At 35.9% G+C, this 19334-nt stretch overlaps 3 protein-coding genes and 1 pseudogene across 17 annotated transcripts in view; 2 read left to right on the top strand and 2 right to left on the bottom strand.

Annotated features, from left to right (window-relative positions):
• The window catches only part of LOC147292929 (SART-1 family protein DOT2-like), a 73754-nt gene that overhangs the window by 12990 nt on the left and 41430 nt on the right, over positions 1–19334 (bottom strand). The window lies entirely within an intron of this gene.
• On the top strand, positions 6822–11123 carry LOC147292938 (calcium-dependent protein kinase 24-like; annotated as a pseudogene). The gene is made up of 7 exons (XR_015120194.1): positions 6822–7129; positions 7247–7390; positions 7533–7679; positions 9076–9191; positions 9281–9448; positions 10233–10466; positions 10617–11123. The product of XR_015120194.1 is annotated as a calcium-dependent protein kinase 24-like (transcript).
• Positions 11444–14715, bottom strand: LOC147292937 (putative disease resistance protein RGA1). The gene is made up of 4 exons (XM_086234507.1): positions 12684–14715; positions 12427–12525; positions 11957–12104; positions 11444–11841 (listed from the first exon to the last, which is right to left on the bottom strand). Exons 1-2 carry the CDS (start codon positions 14713–14715, stop codon positions 12509–12511), a joined length of 2049 nt encoding a protein of 682 aa, XP_086090633.1. The 3' UTR covers positions 11444–11841; positions 11957–12104; positions 12427–12508.
• The window catches only part of LOC147292931 (calcium-dependent protein kinase 24-like), a 40640-nt gene continuing 36392 nt past the window's right edge, over positions 15087–19334 (top strand). Inside the window, exons 1-5 of one of the 2 annotated variants that reach the window (XM_086230793.1) lie at positions 15087–15394; positions 15512–15655; positions 15798–15950; positions 17292–17407; positions 17497–17741. In XM_086230793.1, the coding sequence (XP_086086919.1) occupies positions 15208–15394; positions 15512–15655; positions 15798–15950; positions 17292–17407; positions 17497–17736 (840 nt within the window). In that variant the 5' untranslated portion in view covers positions 15087–15207 and the 3' untranslated portion in view covers positions 17737–17741. Of the gene's footprint in view, positions 15395–15511; positions 15656–15797; positions 15951–17291; positions 17408–17496; positions 17742–19334 lie in introns of those variants that run through there. The other variant, XM_086230794.1, reaches the window with a different exon arrangement.

Raw genomic sequence — 19334 nt, 5'->3', positions numbered from 1 at the left:
ATTTCTTACTAAATTTTGCTTGATCATCTCGACATTTTAGATGAAAAATGTATAAATTGACGGAATAACCTTAATTGGCAAAATTGAAAAAGTCAGGGTCCTTAATTTTCCAAATTAGAAGTCTGGGGAGCAAACTGATACATGTGTAATAGTCTGGGGAGCAAAATGACATTAATCCCTTATATATATTAGTGGCAACTTGTGTAAACAAAACAATCAGAAAAAACAATCACATATTTGTTGTAAATACATTATTATGTGTGGCTATTTCTGTAATTAATTATAGGGGCATACTAATAAATGTTTAAAACCCAAGTAAACCTACCTCTATATAAGGATATTTATAAAATGAATGAAATAGACAGATTATATTCTCTCTGCCTCTCTTTTCCACAAACCCTATATATTTTCTACATATTTTTACAACACGTTATCAACACATTAACATAATTTTTTTCTTTTTAAGTAAACGATTTTAAGATCTATTTTACAGCTTTTAAGGATAAATAAACTCAACTAAAAGGTTGCACTAAGAAATAGGTTCACAAAGAAATCAGCAAAATGAAAAGAAAACCACAAAAATTTGTCCTTGGTCTTAGTGGGCTGTCCGTATGCATGTGTGGTAACCATCTATGCACTGAGAACCATACATCCCTTATCACATCTTTCACAAAATGACATTAATTAGTGTGAACATCAAGTTCTTTCTGTATGATGGAATTTTGTCAATATCACTTGAGTTGAACAATAACAATTAATTCATGCTTATCCGTGGACCAAGCATGAGATACTCATTATTGAACAAAAACTGACTTCTTTATGGGATTTTTTTTTTTTTTGCAGAATTCTTTTATCATACATAGAGGGAAAGCAACACATACGGGCATATATAAAGCCTATACTGCTTGTAACGTGTAAATAAACAATCACATATTATATATATATATATGTATATATATATATTAGTGGCAACTTGTGTAAACAAAACAATCACATATTATATATATTAGTGGCAACTTGTATAAACAAAACAATCAGAAAAAAAAAATCACATATTTGTTGTAAATACATTATTATGTGTGGCTATTCCTGTAATTAATTGTAGGAGCATAATAACAAATGTTCAAAACCCTAATAAACCCTACCTCTATATAAGAATATTTATAAAATGAATGAAATAGACAGATCATATTCTCTCTGCCTCTCTTTTCCACAAACCCTATTTTCTACATACTTTTACAACACGTTATCAGCACGAAAAGCTCTAAGGATTGTGGATCACCAAACAATAGAAGATCATTATTCAATCTGTTCTTCAACCAAGTAGGTTTCATAAAATAATTCTATATTCATGCTTATTTAACCTTGATTGCTTGAAAAATCCCCATGAAGCATGAACCCTAAATTTATGAGATTGATTTATTTGAGATTATATATTTTATACATGTATTTGGGTTGAATGATTAAAAAAAAAAAAAAAAAGAATTTATTTGGGTGATCGAAAACCACCCCGCGCGGGGGTGGCCCAAGGTTTACTTTTCAATTTATTCCTTCTTAAAATTTCAAAATCCCCTTAAATAAAATCTATGAGATTGACTAACTTAAATAAAATCCAACAACTGAATTTAACTTTAATTCCACTAAAACTAAGGGTTGTGTCGTTACATCTCGTCACAAGCATGAGAAAGAAAGTGGTATTCAAACTCGACACTAGAGCGAGAAACAGTCGGTTGTTTGTTTAGAGCACCATGAAACCATATTGGAACTAAAAAAGATCAAATAGCCAGTTGTGGAACGGAAAGAAAACCTACATCTGTAATACCATGTGAGTTTTGTATAATTTCCTACTCTTCTCATTAATCACAAAGGTATTTATACAAGTCAAGTAAAGCTCTAAGGCTTGAGGCTCAAGTAATGACATATAAAACCTATATACAATTGGTCTAGGCCCAAATACAAATATCATCTAACACATTCAATGAAGAATCAAATATGGTAAGCCCTTGGGGTTAGCCCAAGTGGTGAGGGTGGGTGTGGGATAAATGTTAGGATTAAGCTAGGTCCAGGGTTCGATTCCCTCCAATTTAACAAAAAAAAAAAATCAAATATGCTATAGATAAGGAGTGGTTACTTGGCATGAGAACATTTTTCTTGGTAGCGGTGAAGAAAAAATCAAAAGACCCAGAAATGAGGGAGCGGACAAATTGAAAATCCCAGTTAATTTCAGAATACAAACCCACCATTAAAGAAGAAGATACATAAATCATGACCCTCATAAAGAAAACTTAGAAAATTTTGACAGGCTAAATATTATCCTAATGAAAGTATAGAATGATAATTGAAAGCACAAGAGTATCTAGTTCACAAAAGGAAAAAAAGAAATCATGGTGGCTTAATTAGAAGGCAAAGATATGCAATATGAAGAAGATACAACGAGGGGGAGAGAAAATTACTTATTATTATTTTTTTATATTAATGATGAGAGAATTCAGGAAAAATTAATCATTGGTGAAAGATAATTAAAATAAAAATTCAAAAGCCATAAAAGGTAGATTTGAAAAAATATATAATAAAAATATACAAAATACATTAAAAAAGGAGATGAAGTGCAAAAGAAGAGAAGAGGATATATAGTGCGAAGAATGAGACCAGAACCACTTCAATCCGCCGCCAGAATCGCCGGCAACGGCGGCGGTAAGTCTCGGACCTTCTCGGTTTGCGCGCGTGGATGCGCTGTCCATGGTGGTTAGTTGGAGAATCGGAGACCACCATCACATTCACCACGTCGAGAGGAAGCTTCTGGAAGTGGAGAGCGGCTGCGACGTCGCCGGAATCTCGAAGTCACCGCCGGAGATGACGATTGGACTTTGGGCTGCATTTGGGTTTCTGTGGGTTTTCTGGGAAAGAGAAGGCCATGGATAGATAGAGGAGGAAGAGGCGAGAAGAACCCAACCGGTCCAGCACCTCGTCGTCTCCAGAATTGCCTAGACCCGATCTAGCATTGATGTTAGGTTTCACGGAGACTGGAGGGCAGGGAGAGGAAGAGGGAGGAGAGGCGAGCGTGATGGGACTGGTATCGCCGGCAACCGTCGCTGGACAGCAGTGCACGCGCCGGTGACAGCAGCGGGGAGAGAGAGAGAATGCAAAGGGGAGAGAGAGAGTACGCAGATGGGAGAGTGAGCAGAGAGGTAGAAATGAAAAATAAATAAAAGGGGTAAAACTAAAAAAATTAAAAGATGAGGAGTCAAACTTGGCTGGGTATTAGTTGACTAGGGGGTTTATGAAAATATTAAGTGTAAGATTGGGGGTTATGGGAGAGTTAGATTTTGGGTGGGGGTTATGAGAGATTTTTTCTCTAACTAGAGGGTTTATAATTATTAAGATTTTATTTTTAATCGGACATTAATATTGGGGAGTGTGGTTTGAGTTGTAGGTAAATACTCAATACTAGTTTGCAACGTGGTTTACTAGCAGCTAGTTTGTGTTCAATTTCTTCAAATTGTGACTGAATTGGAATTGGGTTAGAACCCGAATGAACTAAAATGGGTTAATTGATAATATGACACGATACGTAAAGTCATTTTCCAACGATAGTAATTTTACAACAGCAAAACTTTTGTAACTTGAGTCTATATATAGAACAAGCTGAGCAGTTTCAAAAGCATGCACGTCAATATTGAGAAAAATAAAAAATAAAAAATCTCTCGTGCTTACTGCTTCTCTCTCTCTCTCTTTCTCTCTCTCTCTCTCTCTCTCTCTCTCTCTCTCTCTCTCTCACTTGTAAAAATTCTCTGTACTTAAACAATTTAGCAATAATATATATTAGTAAGCTTTCTCCAACTTTTCTTTATATGTTTCTTTCAATTTAACTTCAATTCTAAAATAGGGAAACAATATCATAACATATTATTATTTTGATAAATATGGTCCTTGTATTTTTCTACTCTGGTTATTAGTCTGTCTATGATGTTCAATTTTGGCACTGTAAGAAAGGTCCCTGAGTCTGTGAGTCCCTGAATTTTGGCCGCCATTTATAGCGTGAGATACTGCGTGCGGTGTTTCATATATGCTGTATCATACCCCACACAGTGTTCAAATACAACATTTCCAGAGACACAGAGGCTTCAAGTAATTGGTAATATAATCCAAATTGAGCCCAATACTAGTAATAATAGAATAATTCTGAGAGTGGTTCGATTCCCTCCAATTTAACAAAAAAAAAAATCAAATATGCTACAGATAAGGAGTGGTTACTTGGCATGAGAACATTTTTCTTGGTAGCGGTGAAGAAAAAATCAAAAGACCCAGAAATGAGGGAGCGGACAAATTGAAAATCCCAGTTAATTTCAGAATACAAACCCACCATTAAAGAAGAAGATACATAAATCATGACCCTCATAAAGAAAACTTAGAAAATTTTGACAGGCTAAATATTATCCTAATGAAAGTATAGAATGATAATTGAAAGCACAAGAGTATCTAGTTCACAAAAGGAAAAAAAGAAATCATGGTGGCTTAATTAGAAGGCAAAGATATGCAATATGAAGAAGATACAACGAGGGGGAGAGAAAATTACTTATTATTATTTTTTTTATATTAACGATGAGAGAATTCAGGAAAAATTAATCATTGGTGAAAGATAATTAAAATAAAAATTCAAAAGCCATAAAAGGTAGATTTGAAAAAATATATAATAAAAATATACAAAATACATTAAAAAAGGAGATGAAGTGCAAAAGAAGAGAAGAGGATATATAGTGCGAAAATCGCCTCCCTCTAAAAAGAGAAAAAGTAAAAATGAAACCCAAAGGTGTAGCTATGTTATATATTATTTGCATATATATATATATATCTGTGGCATTATACTTGTGTTATTGACATTGGAAGCTAAAAATGTAAATTAAATAAGTAGGGGGAGAAAAATTGAAAAAACAATTGCTAGGGATTGAAAAAATGAACAAAATCTAAGGTTAGATAAAAAATGGACAAATCCTAAGGATTTTGTTGAATATTTGTAGAGATGATCCTTAATGGAGCTTTAAAAAAAGATGGTTCAAATTGTAGATAATATTGCAAGGGTTGTTTCCCAAAATTATCTCTACCCTTTTAAAATGAGGACAAATAACTATTTTATTGTACTTTTGAGTATATTGTAAAGTTTTTAGAGCTCTTTGGGTGAAAAAAGATCTGAAAGAAAAAAGATGGGCAAATTTGATTGCTATATACAGTTATACACCTTAGTCATTTTTCGTCTTACTATAGGGGATTATATGTAATAGTTTTAAAACTTCAGGAGGTGTATGTGTAATTATTGAAACTCCAGGGGGTGTATGTGAAAAGACGATAAACCTCAGGGGGTGTAAGTGTAATTAACTCTTCAATTTCTAGACCATACATGACTTGGGTTTGACGGCGTTAATTCGCAGGGCCTCCGAAAGAACAAAGACAAAGAATTGGCACTTGGGACCCACATAAGAAATTAACAAATAGTAAAGTTTAGCCGTGAAATGTAAACCGTAAAGCCAACGACCCAAAGAAAATGGCGGGACGCCTAAAAAAACGAAAACCAAGAGTTTTTCAAACATCCCAATGTTCCCAAAACTAGTGTCGTCTCTCTTCAATCGCTCTCTCTCTCTCTAGAATTGTCTCTTCGTCTCTCTCTCTCTCTCTCTCTCTCTCTCTACTCTGTTTTCCCATGGGATGCTGAAGATTGAATTGACCAAACTAAACCCGCCCTCCTCATTCCCATGGGAAGCTGCGTTTGCACACCTGCGAAAGCTGAAGGTGTAGTCCACAGAAGACAGAGAGAGATCATCAAGCCCGTGCCTCAATGCGTAGTACACGACTCGCCTCGCAAGTCGGCGGCCCAGCGAGCCATCTCAGTGCTCGAGAGGACCTCCGGGGACAACATCTTCGAGAGGTACCGGTTTGGGAAGGAATTGGGGCGAGGGGAGTTCGGAATCACCCACCAATGCATCGACCGGGAGACTGCCTCATGATTTTGACTGCCTCATGATTTTGACAAATTAAGTAGAGAGGAAAGTGAAACCCACAAAGAAAGTATATTATATCTCAACTAAAGGATGGTGGGTAACACCAGAGTTGATTTCCTTTGTGTTCTAGAAATTTATCTAGGACTATAGGAGGTTTCAGAGAAGTCTTTTGTTTGGTGTTAAGCATTCCTATATGTGTGTGCATAAAGTTTTAACCTCCTACTCATGATGAGCACTAAAATCATGCTTACCGACCTTTAGGTCAAAACTCAATGACTTATAACTTTTTTAAGTAATTAATGTCGGTTGCTGAGTTCGTTGGGTTTTGATTTAACATTTGGTGAGCATGGATGTTCATGTAGACTAAAATAAGTAGCCAATCTTGAACTGTTAAACCCAGGATATAAGCACTTTGACAGCCAGGATCAAAACACTCACTTTGGCTGTAACAGTTCATTGTTTTCATAGCTAGCTTGATTAGTCACTGATGAATACAAACTTCTTGCTTTGTGGCTTGACTTTACACTATAGAGTTAGTTTGATTTGGTCCATTTAACTTCCAAAGTACAAAAATGCATCTTGGATTTCTGGTCATCCCCTTATGGTAGCAAAGATTGAGAATTTGATAGTTGCAGATACTTTTCAGTCTGCCTTCTAAAAAAACAGGATAAAACCTTCATTTTTCAGGATATGGTGGTTTATTTATTTGTCTAAATTCACATAGAGGTTAAGAGGGGAGGGAAAAAAAAAGAAAAAGAAAATATCAAACTAGCATCTTAAGGTGTAATGACTCAACTTGTTGAGGTTTAAATATCAAGAAGTAATACAGGGTGCCATTCCAATCCTGGCCTTGTCTGTCATCCAGAAACCTGCTACTATGCACTCTTAACATCACTTCAAAGGTGCCACAAGGATGGAGTAATACATCGAAAACTGGTGGCAGCAAGTAATGCATTTAGTGTCAGGAGATCTATCAATAAGCCTGAAACTAAGGGGTTTATACTTGCTGCAGGTATGCCACAAGCATGGAGTAATACATCGAGACCTGAAACCCGAGAACTTCCTATTTGCAGATAGTAGCGAAAATGCGCAGTTAAAGGCAATTGATTTTGGCCTTTCAATTTTTTTTGAACCAGGTATCTTCTTAAACTTGACTTCTATTCTTTAACTGTATTTCCTTCACTCTATCATTCAATCATTTGTTTTCTTAAGTTCCTGTGGCTAAACTATAATCATGACAATTTTTTTGGTAGGTCAGAGATTCAATGAAATTGTTGGAAGCCCATATTACATGGCTCCGGAGGTCTTACGACGGAATTATGGGCCTGAAGTTGATGTTTGGAGTGCAGGAGTTATCCTTTATATCCTACTTTGTGGAGTTCCTCCATTTTGGTCAGGTAAATTCTTCTTCAATTTTTGTGGAGGTTAAAATTTTATTTAATTCTCACGGTTCTATTTAACTTCAATGCATATGATATGCATAAAATCTGTAATACATATCCTGAGTGCCTTCTAATGTTGGGTTTATACCTAGTCCAGAAACTGAGGAGGGAATTGCACACGCTATAATTCGGGGTAACATAGATTTCGAGAGGGACACATGGCCAAAGGTTTCTGAAGAAGCAAAAGATCTTGGTATAGTTTAGCCAAATCCTTACAACAGGCTAACAGTTGAAGAAGTACTTGGTATGCATCTTTGTTCTGATACATGTGCACAAATATCATAAGTATGCATGTATGTATCTTTTCTCTCATGGTCACATGGTTGCTGACCCTGATGGAGGTTGAGAAACTACTTACCAATTCTCGGAAAATAGGGAATTTTAGACTGGTTAAAGGTAGCAATTTCTAACTTGACATGCAAACCCCATTTGACATATTCGAGCCAGTATATTTGTTAAATGAAATTACAATAGTTTACAGATCCTAACTAAGGAAATGCCATATTTTCTGGTTGTTGGAATTTGTTCAAGGTTAAACACATATACATGATCTGGTTCATCTCTCTTTGATGTGCCTGAACCAACAACACAACTGAAGATTCTATTAGATATCTCATTCATAACGAGAGTATGCTAATCTTACCGGAACCATATATTTTTAGGAACTCTGTATTGATCAGACATCCGAAGAATAGGCACCTGATATGGAAAGCCATCTCTGTATTTGGTGTGTTGTGAATAGGATAGGTCATGGAAATTGCTCTGTCACAAACTCCATTTAGTTGGGGAGCTTTCTTTCGACATTGAAAACAGGTATCTTTTATTTCATTATGAGAGACATTTGCAATTGAATATAAAGGGAAGAGTATACACCAAAGGTGAAATGATGATTTCTGGTGGAATTTATAGGGAAATGTAATTTGCAAGCTTGTGATTTGCAAATTTACACTTTGTTCCCTCAGTAGAAGAGGAACAAAAACAGAGAAGAATAAATGAAGAGGAAGAGAGACAGAAGATGAAGAGGGAGAAAGACTGGTTAAATTAAATAATCAAGTCATCCACCATAATACAAAGGCCTGTTATAGAGGCCATTAAATGCTAGTTAAGGAAACTCCAATCAAAAGACATCAACTAGTATCTCCTAGAATTAATTGGTTCAATTTCCATCAAATAGAGGACCATATATCTTGAAAGCGGGAAAAGATGATGTCAAGTATACAGTGGCTAGTTGGTTTATTGTCATGCACTCCCCTATTAATAAAAGCATTTGTTTTCAATGGTCTACTTGAGTATAAAATTTTAACAGAAACTGTTAGTTTGTAATTTTCTTTGGTAGTTATGTATGTTGTTGTCTCTGGAATACTCTGTGTAAGCCTTATTGTGTGCCTATTGTTTGAGTTGTAGTCTTACAGTGATTTTGGTTGAGTAAAATTTCCTATTCATTGGAAAATGTTATCAATAAAGTGGTTAAGCATCAAAATTAAGGACTCTGCAAATTATGCATACAGGGCTTGAGAGTTGAGACCTGTAATTTAGTTGACATTTTTTTCTTGATCAAATGTGGAGCAATATCTGTTTCTTTTCTCTTAATTGGACTATATAAGAAGTGTACTAATCATTCTCTTGCATCCAATATGAAGATCATCCCTGGATACGAAATGCAAATCAAGTTTCTAACGTTCCGTTGGGAGAAAATGTCAGACTAAAGATGAAGCAGTTCACATTAATGAATAAGTTCAAGAAGAAAGTTCTCAGAGTAACTTCCTGAATCTCTTTATTCTCACATGATTGTTAAAGGTAGCTCTCTCACAAGCATCGTTAACTGTTAAGTATTTGTCAATTCAGGTGGTGGCGGACAACTTGCCAGATGAACAAATAGATGGAATCCGACAGATATTCGATATGATGGACATTGACAAAACTGGAGACTTGACTTTTGAAGAGCTAAGAGATGGTCTCCAGAAGATTGGACACCATGTCACTGACCCTGATGTGCAGATGTTATTAGATGCAGTGAGTTTACTTTTCTTCAAACCTTTTTGTCTTCTGATTTTTCTTTCCCAAATTCTCTTTCTAAAATTCTGAATATATTCAATTGAGACCTCCTACTTACACGTTCCTTTCCAATCAGCTATCTTTGACAAATGTCCATCGCATACATAAAAAAATCACCAACGTAAATATACATTGAGCTTTTACAATTTTATTGCAAGAATGCGTTTGAGCTTCTACAGAGTCCCTCTTTAGTGTTTACAAACAACTTGAATAGAATTACCATCTTCAATGTAAAATTAGCCACTTAACCATAGTAAAATGCATTCTCTACTTTCTACTTAACCTTAATCCAGAATCAGTTGTTATTATGTTTCATAAGTCCTACAATGCCATCCAAATCAAAGTTTTTTTGAGTCTTAGCTGTGCCAATGCAAGGGATGTATTCATGCACCTTTACCATAGAGAGTTAGAAGCATAACTGCAGAAGCACAGTTTTCTTGGCTTCTTCGATTAAGCTATAAATTTCCTCGGTTTACGATTTGGAAGAGAATGGTTTAATGTTTTATGTATTCTACTATTGACACATTAGTGGGATAGAAAACTATATAACTACAAAAGATGAAACTTACGAATTATGCTTTTGTTTCAGTTTGTATTAAGCATGCGCGCAAATCAATCACAGCCTTTGTTGCTCTGTGTGCTTTACTTATAGTAGCTCGCAGCACATTTTTTCTTATCACTTCACTCTATTTCTTTTTACATCTCTACCATATCTAACAATCTCCTTATTTACATTGAGAAGGCCGATGTGGATGGAAGTGGCACACTCAACTGTGAGGAGTTTGTTATTGTGTCTGTTCACTTGAAAAGAATAAGCAGCGATGAACTTCTCTCTCAAGCTTTTAACTATTTCGACAAGAATAGCAGCGGGTATATTGAGTTCGATGAGTTGAGAGCAGCCTTACTGGATGACATACTTGGTCCTGCTAATGAGCAAGTTATCCAAGACATCATATTCGATGTTGACTTGGACAAGGTAATTCGATCTCAAACACATTCATCTGAATTTGTACACTGTTACCACCTTAATGTGAATTATGAGTAATATTATAGGCACCAGTCTAATTTATCTATGTTTGGATACCATAAACCTTCATTTTAGAGTTGTATATAAACATCATATCAGTTGGTATCCAAACAACTAGATTCGGTGCTAAGAGGAGTTAAAGAGTTGCCACAACTTGTGGAGTCTTCACAGGACTCCACACTCTCAGAATGGGTTACAGAGGAATCTCTTGCATTTGGATCATTTGTAGGACTACCTTTTCATCCTTCACATCTCTCTGTATATTCTTTACTTCATCTGGAAAAGTTCTCTGAATACTCAAATTAGATGCCTCGTCCATAGGGTTTGTTATTGCCAGCAATGACAACCATGAAGGTAGCAACAATTCATCAACTGAGGGGTGACATGAATCAGACCACCTATACTCTCTAAAAAAGGCAGAAGGTGATGAACAATCTGAAGACAACCACATAGACTCTTTATCATCAAAGCATCTCTCTGTACCAAACTGTTTATCAAGATCAAGATCTTCTGTTGATTGGAAGAAAGCAGCAGCCCTCTTGCTGCTTTTGTGTATAGGACTTGCTTTTGTTATTCGTAATCTAATGGGTACATTTTGAGCACCAATTAATCTTAGTCTGAAATACTCTTCTTCTCTTTGGTCAAAGGTACTCTTCTTTGTTTCTGACAAAGAGGAAACCCTCTTCACAATATCACAGTAGCTATCTGTTCTATCGAATGTCATTCTGCTTGAGTTTCAGTAATGATCACTGTCACCATAAAATGACTCATTATAGGTAAGGACAACCACCAACAAAGAAAGAGAGGAAAGATGAGGGAAAGATCAAGGAAGTCTTCTAAGTCCAGCAATCATAGAAGAATTTGAAACAAGCTAATAAATATAAATCATGCAAAGGGAACAAAAGTGACAAAAGGGCCCAACTGAGTTCCTCAAAATTTGAGAGATATACATAGAATATGAATTGATCTTACATTGTCAATATGATAAAATGATTTAAGAAATTAAAGCTTCCAACTTTACAAAAATCAATGCAATATTTCTTGGAAAAGTAAATATCTAAAATTATAAGGACCCCAGCTAAACCTGTGAATAATTGGAATAAATGATGCCAGTAAGTGATCAATGTTTTTTTTTTTGTTGGAATCAATTAATGTTATAATTTTATAGAAATGTATAATATGATTATTAGGGAAATTCTCATGACTTACTGTCACCAATTAACTTGTACAACTATGCAGTGACGGAGGGGAAAGGGAACTCAAGTACCTGCACTTAGTTTGCACCTAAGCTCATCACATGTTCTTCCAATTGAGTAAGAGCCACCTGAAAACCAACAAATTAGGAACATCAGAAGAGTACAAAACTTTGAAAAGCTAGTTAAATCTAATCAAAGAGGAACATCAAAAAAGAAGAGGAGGTAGTGGTTTGGAAATCTTACTTCGTGCAACAACGCAAAACTTCAAGCAATTAGGATGAAAGTAATCTTGCACATGCCACTGGGGCACATACTCTCCCTAGGCGCATCTTTCTGATGAAAGATGAAAGCACGAGTATTCAACAATGGTAGAAGATGGTTTGTGAGGTATCTGCAGAAGATGTTTGGTCAAATGCTGTAATAAAGAAAAAAGATACGGACCCATAAACAAGTTTCTTTCTAAAATGCTTCAAAAACCATTTTCTCAACAATAATCGCACACTGCTTTGAAATGTTTTGTAGTGGAGAATGAAAATCATTTCATGAGAATCTGTATTTAAAGTAAAACGTGACACGCACAAAATTGAACAAATCATGAATAATTGATTTGAGAAAAAACAAAATACCTAGAATATTTGGAATGTGAGAAATCTAGTTTATTTGGTCTAAAAGAAAGGTTAATCTCATCATGTGGTTTATCGGGCCAGAAGTACCTGGACTAAGTTTGCACCTATTGCACATCACTTGCTCTTTCCACTTGACAGTACTCCCCGGTACGTACATCTTGCAGATTGTCTAATTGTGGCCCAAACCTGTTAAGGTTTAGTCATAAGGTTTAGTCAAGTGCTGAAGAAAGGAAATAAAATATAAAGATAACAATCGCATACTGCTTTTAAATGTTTTGTAGTGGGGAATGACATTTCTGTCAAGAGAATCATGAGTAATTGATTTGAGAAAAAAAAAAAATTACCATAGATTTTTGGAATGTGAGAAATCTTGTGCCATTCTGGGCCGCTCCCCTTGGTGCATCTTTCCTTTAGACGGGGACAATTATAAATATGTAGAGTTTCTAACTTGGTGAGGCGTTTCATAGTTTTGGCTGTAGGTAGGTACATCAGATTTTCACAATATCCAATATACAGCTCGGTAAGACATGTAAGTCTACCCAACCAGTCTGGAAAAACCTCCACTCCGTCAAAAGATGTTATCCGCAAAGATGTTAGAGAAGTGAAGTGTTGAATTTGTTGGGGCAGAGACTTGAGCTTAGGCCACCCCCGCAACGTTAATGCTTTGAGTTGTGGTACAACCTCAAACTTGGGGAAAGAATCCAGCTGCTCCCAGAACATTCCAATGTCCATAACTTCCAAACGAGTGAGACAATGTAGGCCCAATGGCAAATATTGTAATTTCCCACAACCGTTTATTTCGAGAGAGGAAAGAGATTGCAACTTGGATACGTCTTCTGCCACTGATATCAAATTGCCGCAGGACACGATTGACAAGTCCTCAAGAAATGTGCAGGATGGTAACCCACTCGGCAAACTTGTCAATCCATCACAATTTACAATATACAACACACGAAGGGATGTGAGATTGTGAATTGACGTCAGACTAGATATAATCAATGTCTGAAGAGAGGTGCAGTCTTGTAACCCACTCGGCAGGCTTGATAATTTCTGACAACCCCAAATATCAAATATGCGGAGAGATGGGATGCCCTGTGTAATTGGAATCGACTCTAGACTACCACAGTTTCTTATAGTCAGCTCCTCAAGAAGGACTGTGTCTAGCCCATCAGGTAAATGCCTCAGCTTCTTACAATATTCAATAGACAGCCACTGAAGATTCTGGTTGTTTTCAAACATCCTTTCCGGCAAAGAAATAAGCTCCTCAACATTTCTTATTTCGAGGGAAGTGAGAGTGGTTAGTTGACTGCTCATAATATTTTCTATTGGCCTCGCATTGTCAATACCATCTATCTCCAAGTTCTTGAGAGATGGAAAATGGCTGGGAGCATTTCTCAATTGCTTACAACTAGATAGAGTCAACTTCTCAAGGCAGGGAAACACAACTACTTTTTCTGTAGGCATCACTACCACTTCCATCCATTCACTTAGCATCCTGCACGAATGAATTTTTAAGGTTTTCAATGCTGGAAACAAAGCCCCTGTCTCATTCCTTGTCGTACTAGTTGTACCGGAAACACTGTTATACCCATAAAACTCAACTCCCAGGCATTTTAGCTTAGCCATATTGTAAATCTCAACATGTATAAGATTTGGCAAATGACCAAGCATTGGGATTTCTTCACATTCCCCGCAATTCCTTAAGTTAATCTTTTTCAAATTGAGTGGCAGCCCACTCATCATCCATGATGCAAATTTAGCACCCATGAAGTTGTCAATCCTTAAGCTTTCCAGATTATAGGGCGGTTGGAGGCCTTCTAATACATCCTTGTCATTGTTGCTGCTTTGCCTGTCATCCGTCCATTCAAATCTGAACTGGCGTATGCTTGCTTTCCCCACTAAATTAGCTTTCTTTGCTTCTTCTTCATTTCTCACAAGTTGCAAATTTCTTATAATTAATTCACCTTTCAATTGGTCTAAGTCACCCAGCTCCTCAATTCCATAACTTGTCGCCCCACCCAGAGTATAATGAGATAATGTTTGCAGATGAGTCAATCGCCTTATCCGAAATGGAACTTCAACATACTCATTAAAATAAACATGCCTTAAGTTGATCAAATTTTCCAGTTCCTCGGGAAACTTTTTGAGATTGTAACAATCCATTCTTAATGTCTGCAGCTTGTAGAGCTTTCCAATAGATTTGGGGAGTGCTTTGATTCTTGTTCCCGAGACGTCCAAATTCCTCAAGTGTCTCAATTCACCAATTGAAATTGGCAACTCATCAATATCAGCCTCATATAAATTTAAAACACGCAAAGCTGTATAAGCACTTTGACAGCCAGGATCAAAACACTTACTCTGGCGGTAACAGTTCATTGTTTTCATAGCTAGCTTGATTAGTCACTGATGAATACAAACTTCTTGCTTTGTGGCTTGACATTACACTATAGAGTTAGTTTGATTTGGTCCATTTAACTTCCAAAGTACAAAAATGCATCTTGGATTTCTGGTCATCCCCGTATAGTAGCAAAGATTGAGAATTTGATAGTTGCAGATACTTTTCAGTCTGCCTTCTAGAAAAACAGGATAAAACCTTCATTTTTCAGGATATGGTGGTTTATTTATTTGTCTAAATTCACATAGAGGTTAAGAGGGGAGGGAAAAAAAAAGAAAAAGAAAATATCAAACTAGCATCTTAAGGTGTAATGACTCAACTTGTTGAGGTTTAAATATCAAGAAGTAATACAGGGTGCCATTCCAATCCTGGCCTTGTCTGTCATCCAGAAACCTGCTACTATGCACTCTTAACATCACTTCAAAGGTGCCATAAGGATGGAGTAATACATTGAAAACTGGTGGCAGCAAGTAATGCATTTAGTGTCAGGAGATCTATCAATAAGCCTGAAACTAAGGGGTTTATACTTGCTGCAGGTATGCCACAAGCATGGAGTAATACATCGAGACCTGAAACCCGAGAACTTCCTATTTGCAGATAGTAGCGAAAATGCGCAGTTAAAGGAAATTGATTTTGGCCTTTCAATTTTTTTTGAACCAGGTATCTTCTTAAACTTGACTTCTATTCTTTAACTGTATTTCCTTCACTCTTTCATTCAATCATTTGTTTTCTTAAGTTCCTGTGGCTGAACTATAATCACGACAATTTTTTTGGTAGGTCAGAGATTCAATGAAATTGTTGGAAGCCCATATTACATGGCTCTGGAGGTCTTACGACGGAATTATGGGCCTGAAGTTGATGTTTGGAGTGCAGGAGTTATCCTTTATATCCTACTTTGTGGAGTTCCTCCATTTTGGTCAGGTAAATTCTTCTTCAATTTTTGTTGAGGTTAAAATTTTATTTAATTCTCACAGTTCTATTTAACTTCAATGCATATGATATGCATAAAATCTGTAATACATATCCTGAGTGCCTTCTAATGTTGGGTTTATACCTAGTCCAGAAACTGAGGAGGGAATTGCACACGCTATAATTCGGGGTAACATAGATTTCGAGAGGGACACATGGCCAAAGGTTTCTGAGGAAGCAAAAGATCTAGTGAGGAGTATGCTTGATCCGAATCCTTACAACAAGCTAACAGTTGAAGAAGTACTTGGTATGTATCTTTTCTCTCATGGTCACATGGTTGCTGACCCTGATGGAGGTTGAGAAACTACTTACCAATTCTCAGAAAATACGGAATTTTAGACTAGTTTGATTTAGTTAAAGGTAGCAATTTCTAACTTGACGTGCAAACCCCATTTGACATATTCGAGCCAGTATATTTGTTAAATGAAATTACAATAGTTTACAGATCCTAACTAAGGAAATGCCATATTTTCTGGTTGTTGGAATTTGTTCAAGGTTAAACACATATACATGATCTGGTTCATCTCTCTTTGATGTGCCTGAACCAACAACACAACTGAAGATTCTATTAGATATCTCATTCATAACGAGAGTATGCTAATCTTACCGGAACCATATATTTTTAGGAACTCTGTATTGATCAGACATCCGAAGAATAGGCACCTGATATGGAAAGCCATCTCTGTATTTGGTATGTTGTGAATAGGATAGGTCATGGAAATTGCTCTGTCACAAACTCCATTTAGTTGGGGAGCTTTCTTTCGACATTGAAAACAGGTATCTTTTATTTCATTATGAGAGACATTTGCAATTGAATATAAAGGGAAGAGTATACACCAAAGGTGAAATGATGATTTCTGGTGGAATTTATAGGGAAATGTAATTTGCAAGCTTGTGATTTGCAAATTTACACTTTGTTCCCTCAGTAGAAGAGGGAACAAAAACAGAGAAGAATAAATGAAGAGGAAGAGAGACAGAAGATGAAGAGGGAGAAAGACTGGTTAAATTAAATAATCAAGTCATCCACCATAATACAAAGGCCTGTTTATAGAGGCCATTAAATGCTAGTTAAGGAAACTCCAATCAAAAGACATCAACTAGTATCTCCTAGAATTAATTGGTCCAATTTCCATCAAATAGAGGACCATATATCTTGAAAGCGGGAAAAGATGATGTCAAGTATAGAGTGGCTAGTTGGTTTATTAATAAGAGCATTTGTTTTCAATGGTCTACTTGAGTAAAAAATTTTAACAGAAACTGTTAGTTTGTAATTTTCTTTGGTAGTTATGTATGTTGTTGTCTCTGGAATACTCTGTGTAAGCCTTATTGTGTGCCTTTTGTTTGAGTTGTAGTCTTACAGTGATTTTGGTTGAGTAAAATTTCCTATTCATTGGAAAATGTTATCAATAAAGTGGTTAAGCATCAAAATTAAGGACTCTGCAAATTATGCATACAGGGCTTGAGAGTTGAGACCTGTAATTTAGTTGAAATTTTTTTCTTGATCAAATGTGGAACAATATCTGTTTGTTTTCTCTTAATTGGACTATATAAGAAGTGTACTAATAATTCTCTTGCATCCAATATGAAGATCATCCCTGGATACGAAATGCAAATCAAGTTTCGAACGTTCCGTTGGGAGAAAATGTCAGACTAAAGATCAAGCAGTTCACATTAATGAATAAGTTCAAGAAGAAAGTTCTCAGAGTAACTTCCTGAATCTCTTTATTCTCACATGATTGTTAAAGGTAGCTCTCTCACAAGCATCGTTAACTGTTAAGTATTTGTCAATTCAGGTGGTGGCGGACAACTTGCCAGATGAACAAATAGATGGAATCCGACAGATATTCGATATGATGGACATTGACAAAACTGGAGACTTGACTTTTGAAGAGCTCGGAGATGGTCTACAGAAGATTGGACACCATGTCACTGACCCTGATGTGCAGATGTTATTGGATGCAGTGAATTTACTTTTCTTCAAACCTTTTTGTCTTCTGATTTTTCTTTCCCAAATTCTCTTTCTAAAATTCTGAATATATTCAATGGGACACGACACTCCTGGGGGGTGGAGTGTCAGGTGTCCAACACGACACGACATGCTCCAACATGCCTACCATACGTGTCCGAAACGAAGGTAGAAGTGTCAGCTGACTTTCTTACAAATTTGACTTTCTGATATGCCGATGACATGCCAGGACACGGGAGGGACAGTGATCTGAATAACTCTGAAGAGGGAACAGACTAACAGAGTGGATTTATTTATTTTTTTGTATTTTCTTTTATAATTTAGAGTTTTTAAGATTTGTAAAAAATGGTTAAAATGATGTTTATAAAAAATGATGTTTATAAAATGAATAATGACATGAAAATTCCATGTCATTGAGGCACCCTAGCACTATAATAGTTTTTATATTCTTATTTGAGTAAGTTTTACATTTTTTTATTAAAATTAATTATTAGGGTCAAGTAAGCAAATAGGGTGGTTATACTTAGAAGTACATTTTCTTTAAGGGCCCATTTGGATTGGGGATTTGGATTTGGATTTCAAATCTATGTATTTCAAATCCTTAAATTTCAAATCCTATTATTTGGATAAAAAAAATGAGATATAAGGATTTCAATTTAAGAATTTTAAATTTTTATATATATTGCAAATTTGCAATATATGATGAATACATATTGGCCGAAGGGGTCGCCGGAAAGTTGGCCGGCGGTGGTCGCCGGCGGCCATGGTGGCCGAAGATGATGAGAGAGAGAGAGGGGTGGTGGGATTTCAAATACCTAGTTTGAGAAAGTATTTGAAATCCATGGATTTGAGCCTTTAAAATCTACTTTGGATTTAGGCCAAATTCAAATTCATTCCTTAAATTGAATCAAAACATGAGGATTCCAAATCCAAATCCACCCCATGAAATCCTAGTTTCCAAACGGGCCTTAAGAATTTTAAATGCTATATTACATGAATTGACAAAAATGCCTTTGGAGTTAACAAAACATTTGACAAAATTGGACGATAAGTGTCACATTGTCACACGGAGATGAGATTGGGTGGTAAATTGTAGATTTTTTAGTTTTTTGTGGTAAACTTGCACATACTAATATTCTGGTGGTATTAATGCAGAAAAGCCGAATGATAATGCCAAAGCAAAATACATTTAATAGTCACATTAATAAAGCACATTATGTTGTGTTTTAAATTACTAAGGTGAATGTTATTTACCCTTAATTAATTTTTTACATAGATGATTTTTACATACTGTTTTAGAAAATGAACGATCTCAATCATAAAATTACGCTATGGACTATGAGAAATAAATAATAAGGTGGAATGAGAAGGTGGATAGGAGAAAATAGTTAGCATTTCTCATTTAGTAACTGTGATAATGCAGACACCAAGGGACTCATGTCCTATGCCGTATATATATCATAATGTTTCATCGATGTGATCCAAATGTGTGAAAACTAGTTGCATCTTCCTCTCACATTGCATAAATTAAGCAAAAGACTAAAGTAGTGGAGCCACTAATTACAGAAAAGTGAAAAGTCTAGTGGCTCTGCTATCATGCCATTCTTTATCTTGTCATGCATATTATCAATTAACCCATTTTAGTTCATTCGGGTTCTAAGTTTC

This window comes from Dryas octopetala, chromosome 2 (genome assembly GCF_963921425.1).
Source record: "Dryas octopetala chromosome 2, drDryOcto1.1, whole genome shotgun sequence".
Classification (NCBI taxonomy): domain Eukaryota; kingdom Viridiplantae; phylum Streptophyta; class Magnoliopsida; order Rosales; family Rosaceae; genus Dryas; species Dryas octopetala.
The sequence above is the reverse complement of the archived record's forward strand: the minus strand, read 5'-3'. Positions and strand labels throughout refer to the sequence as shown.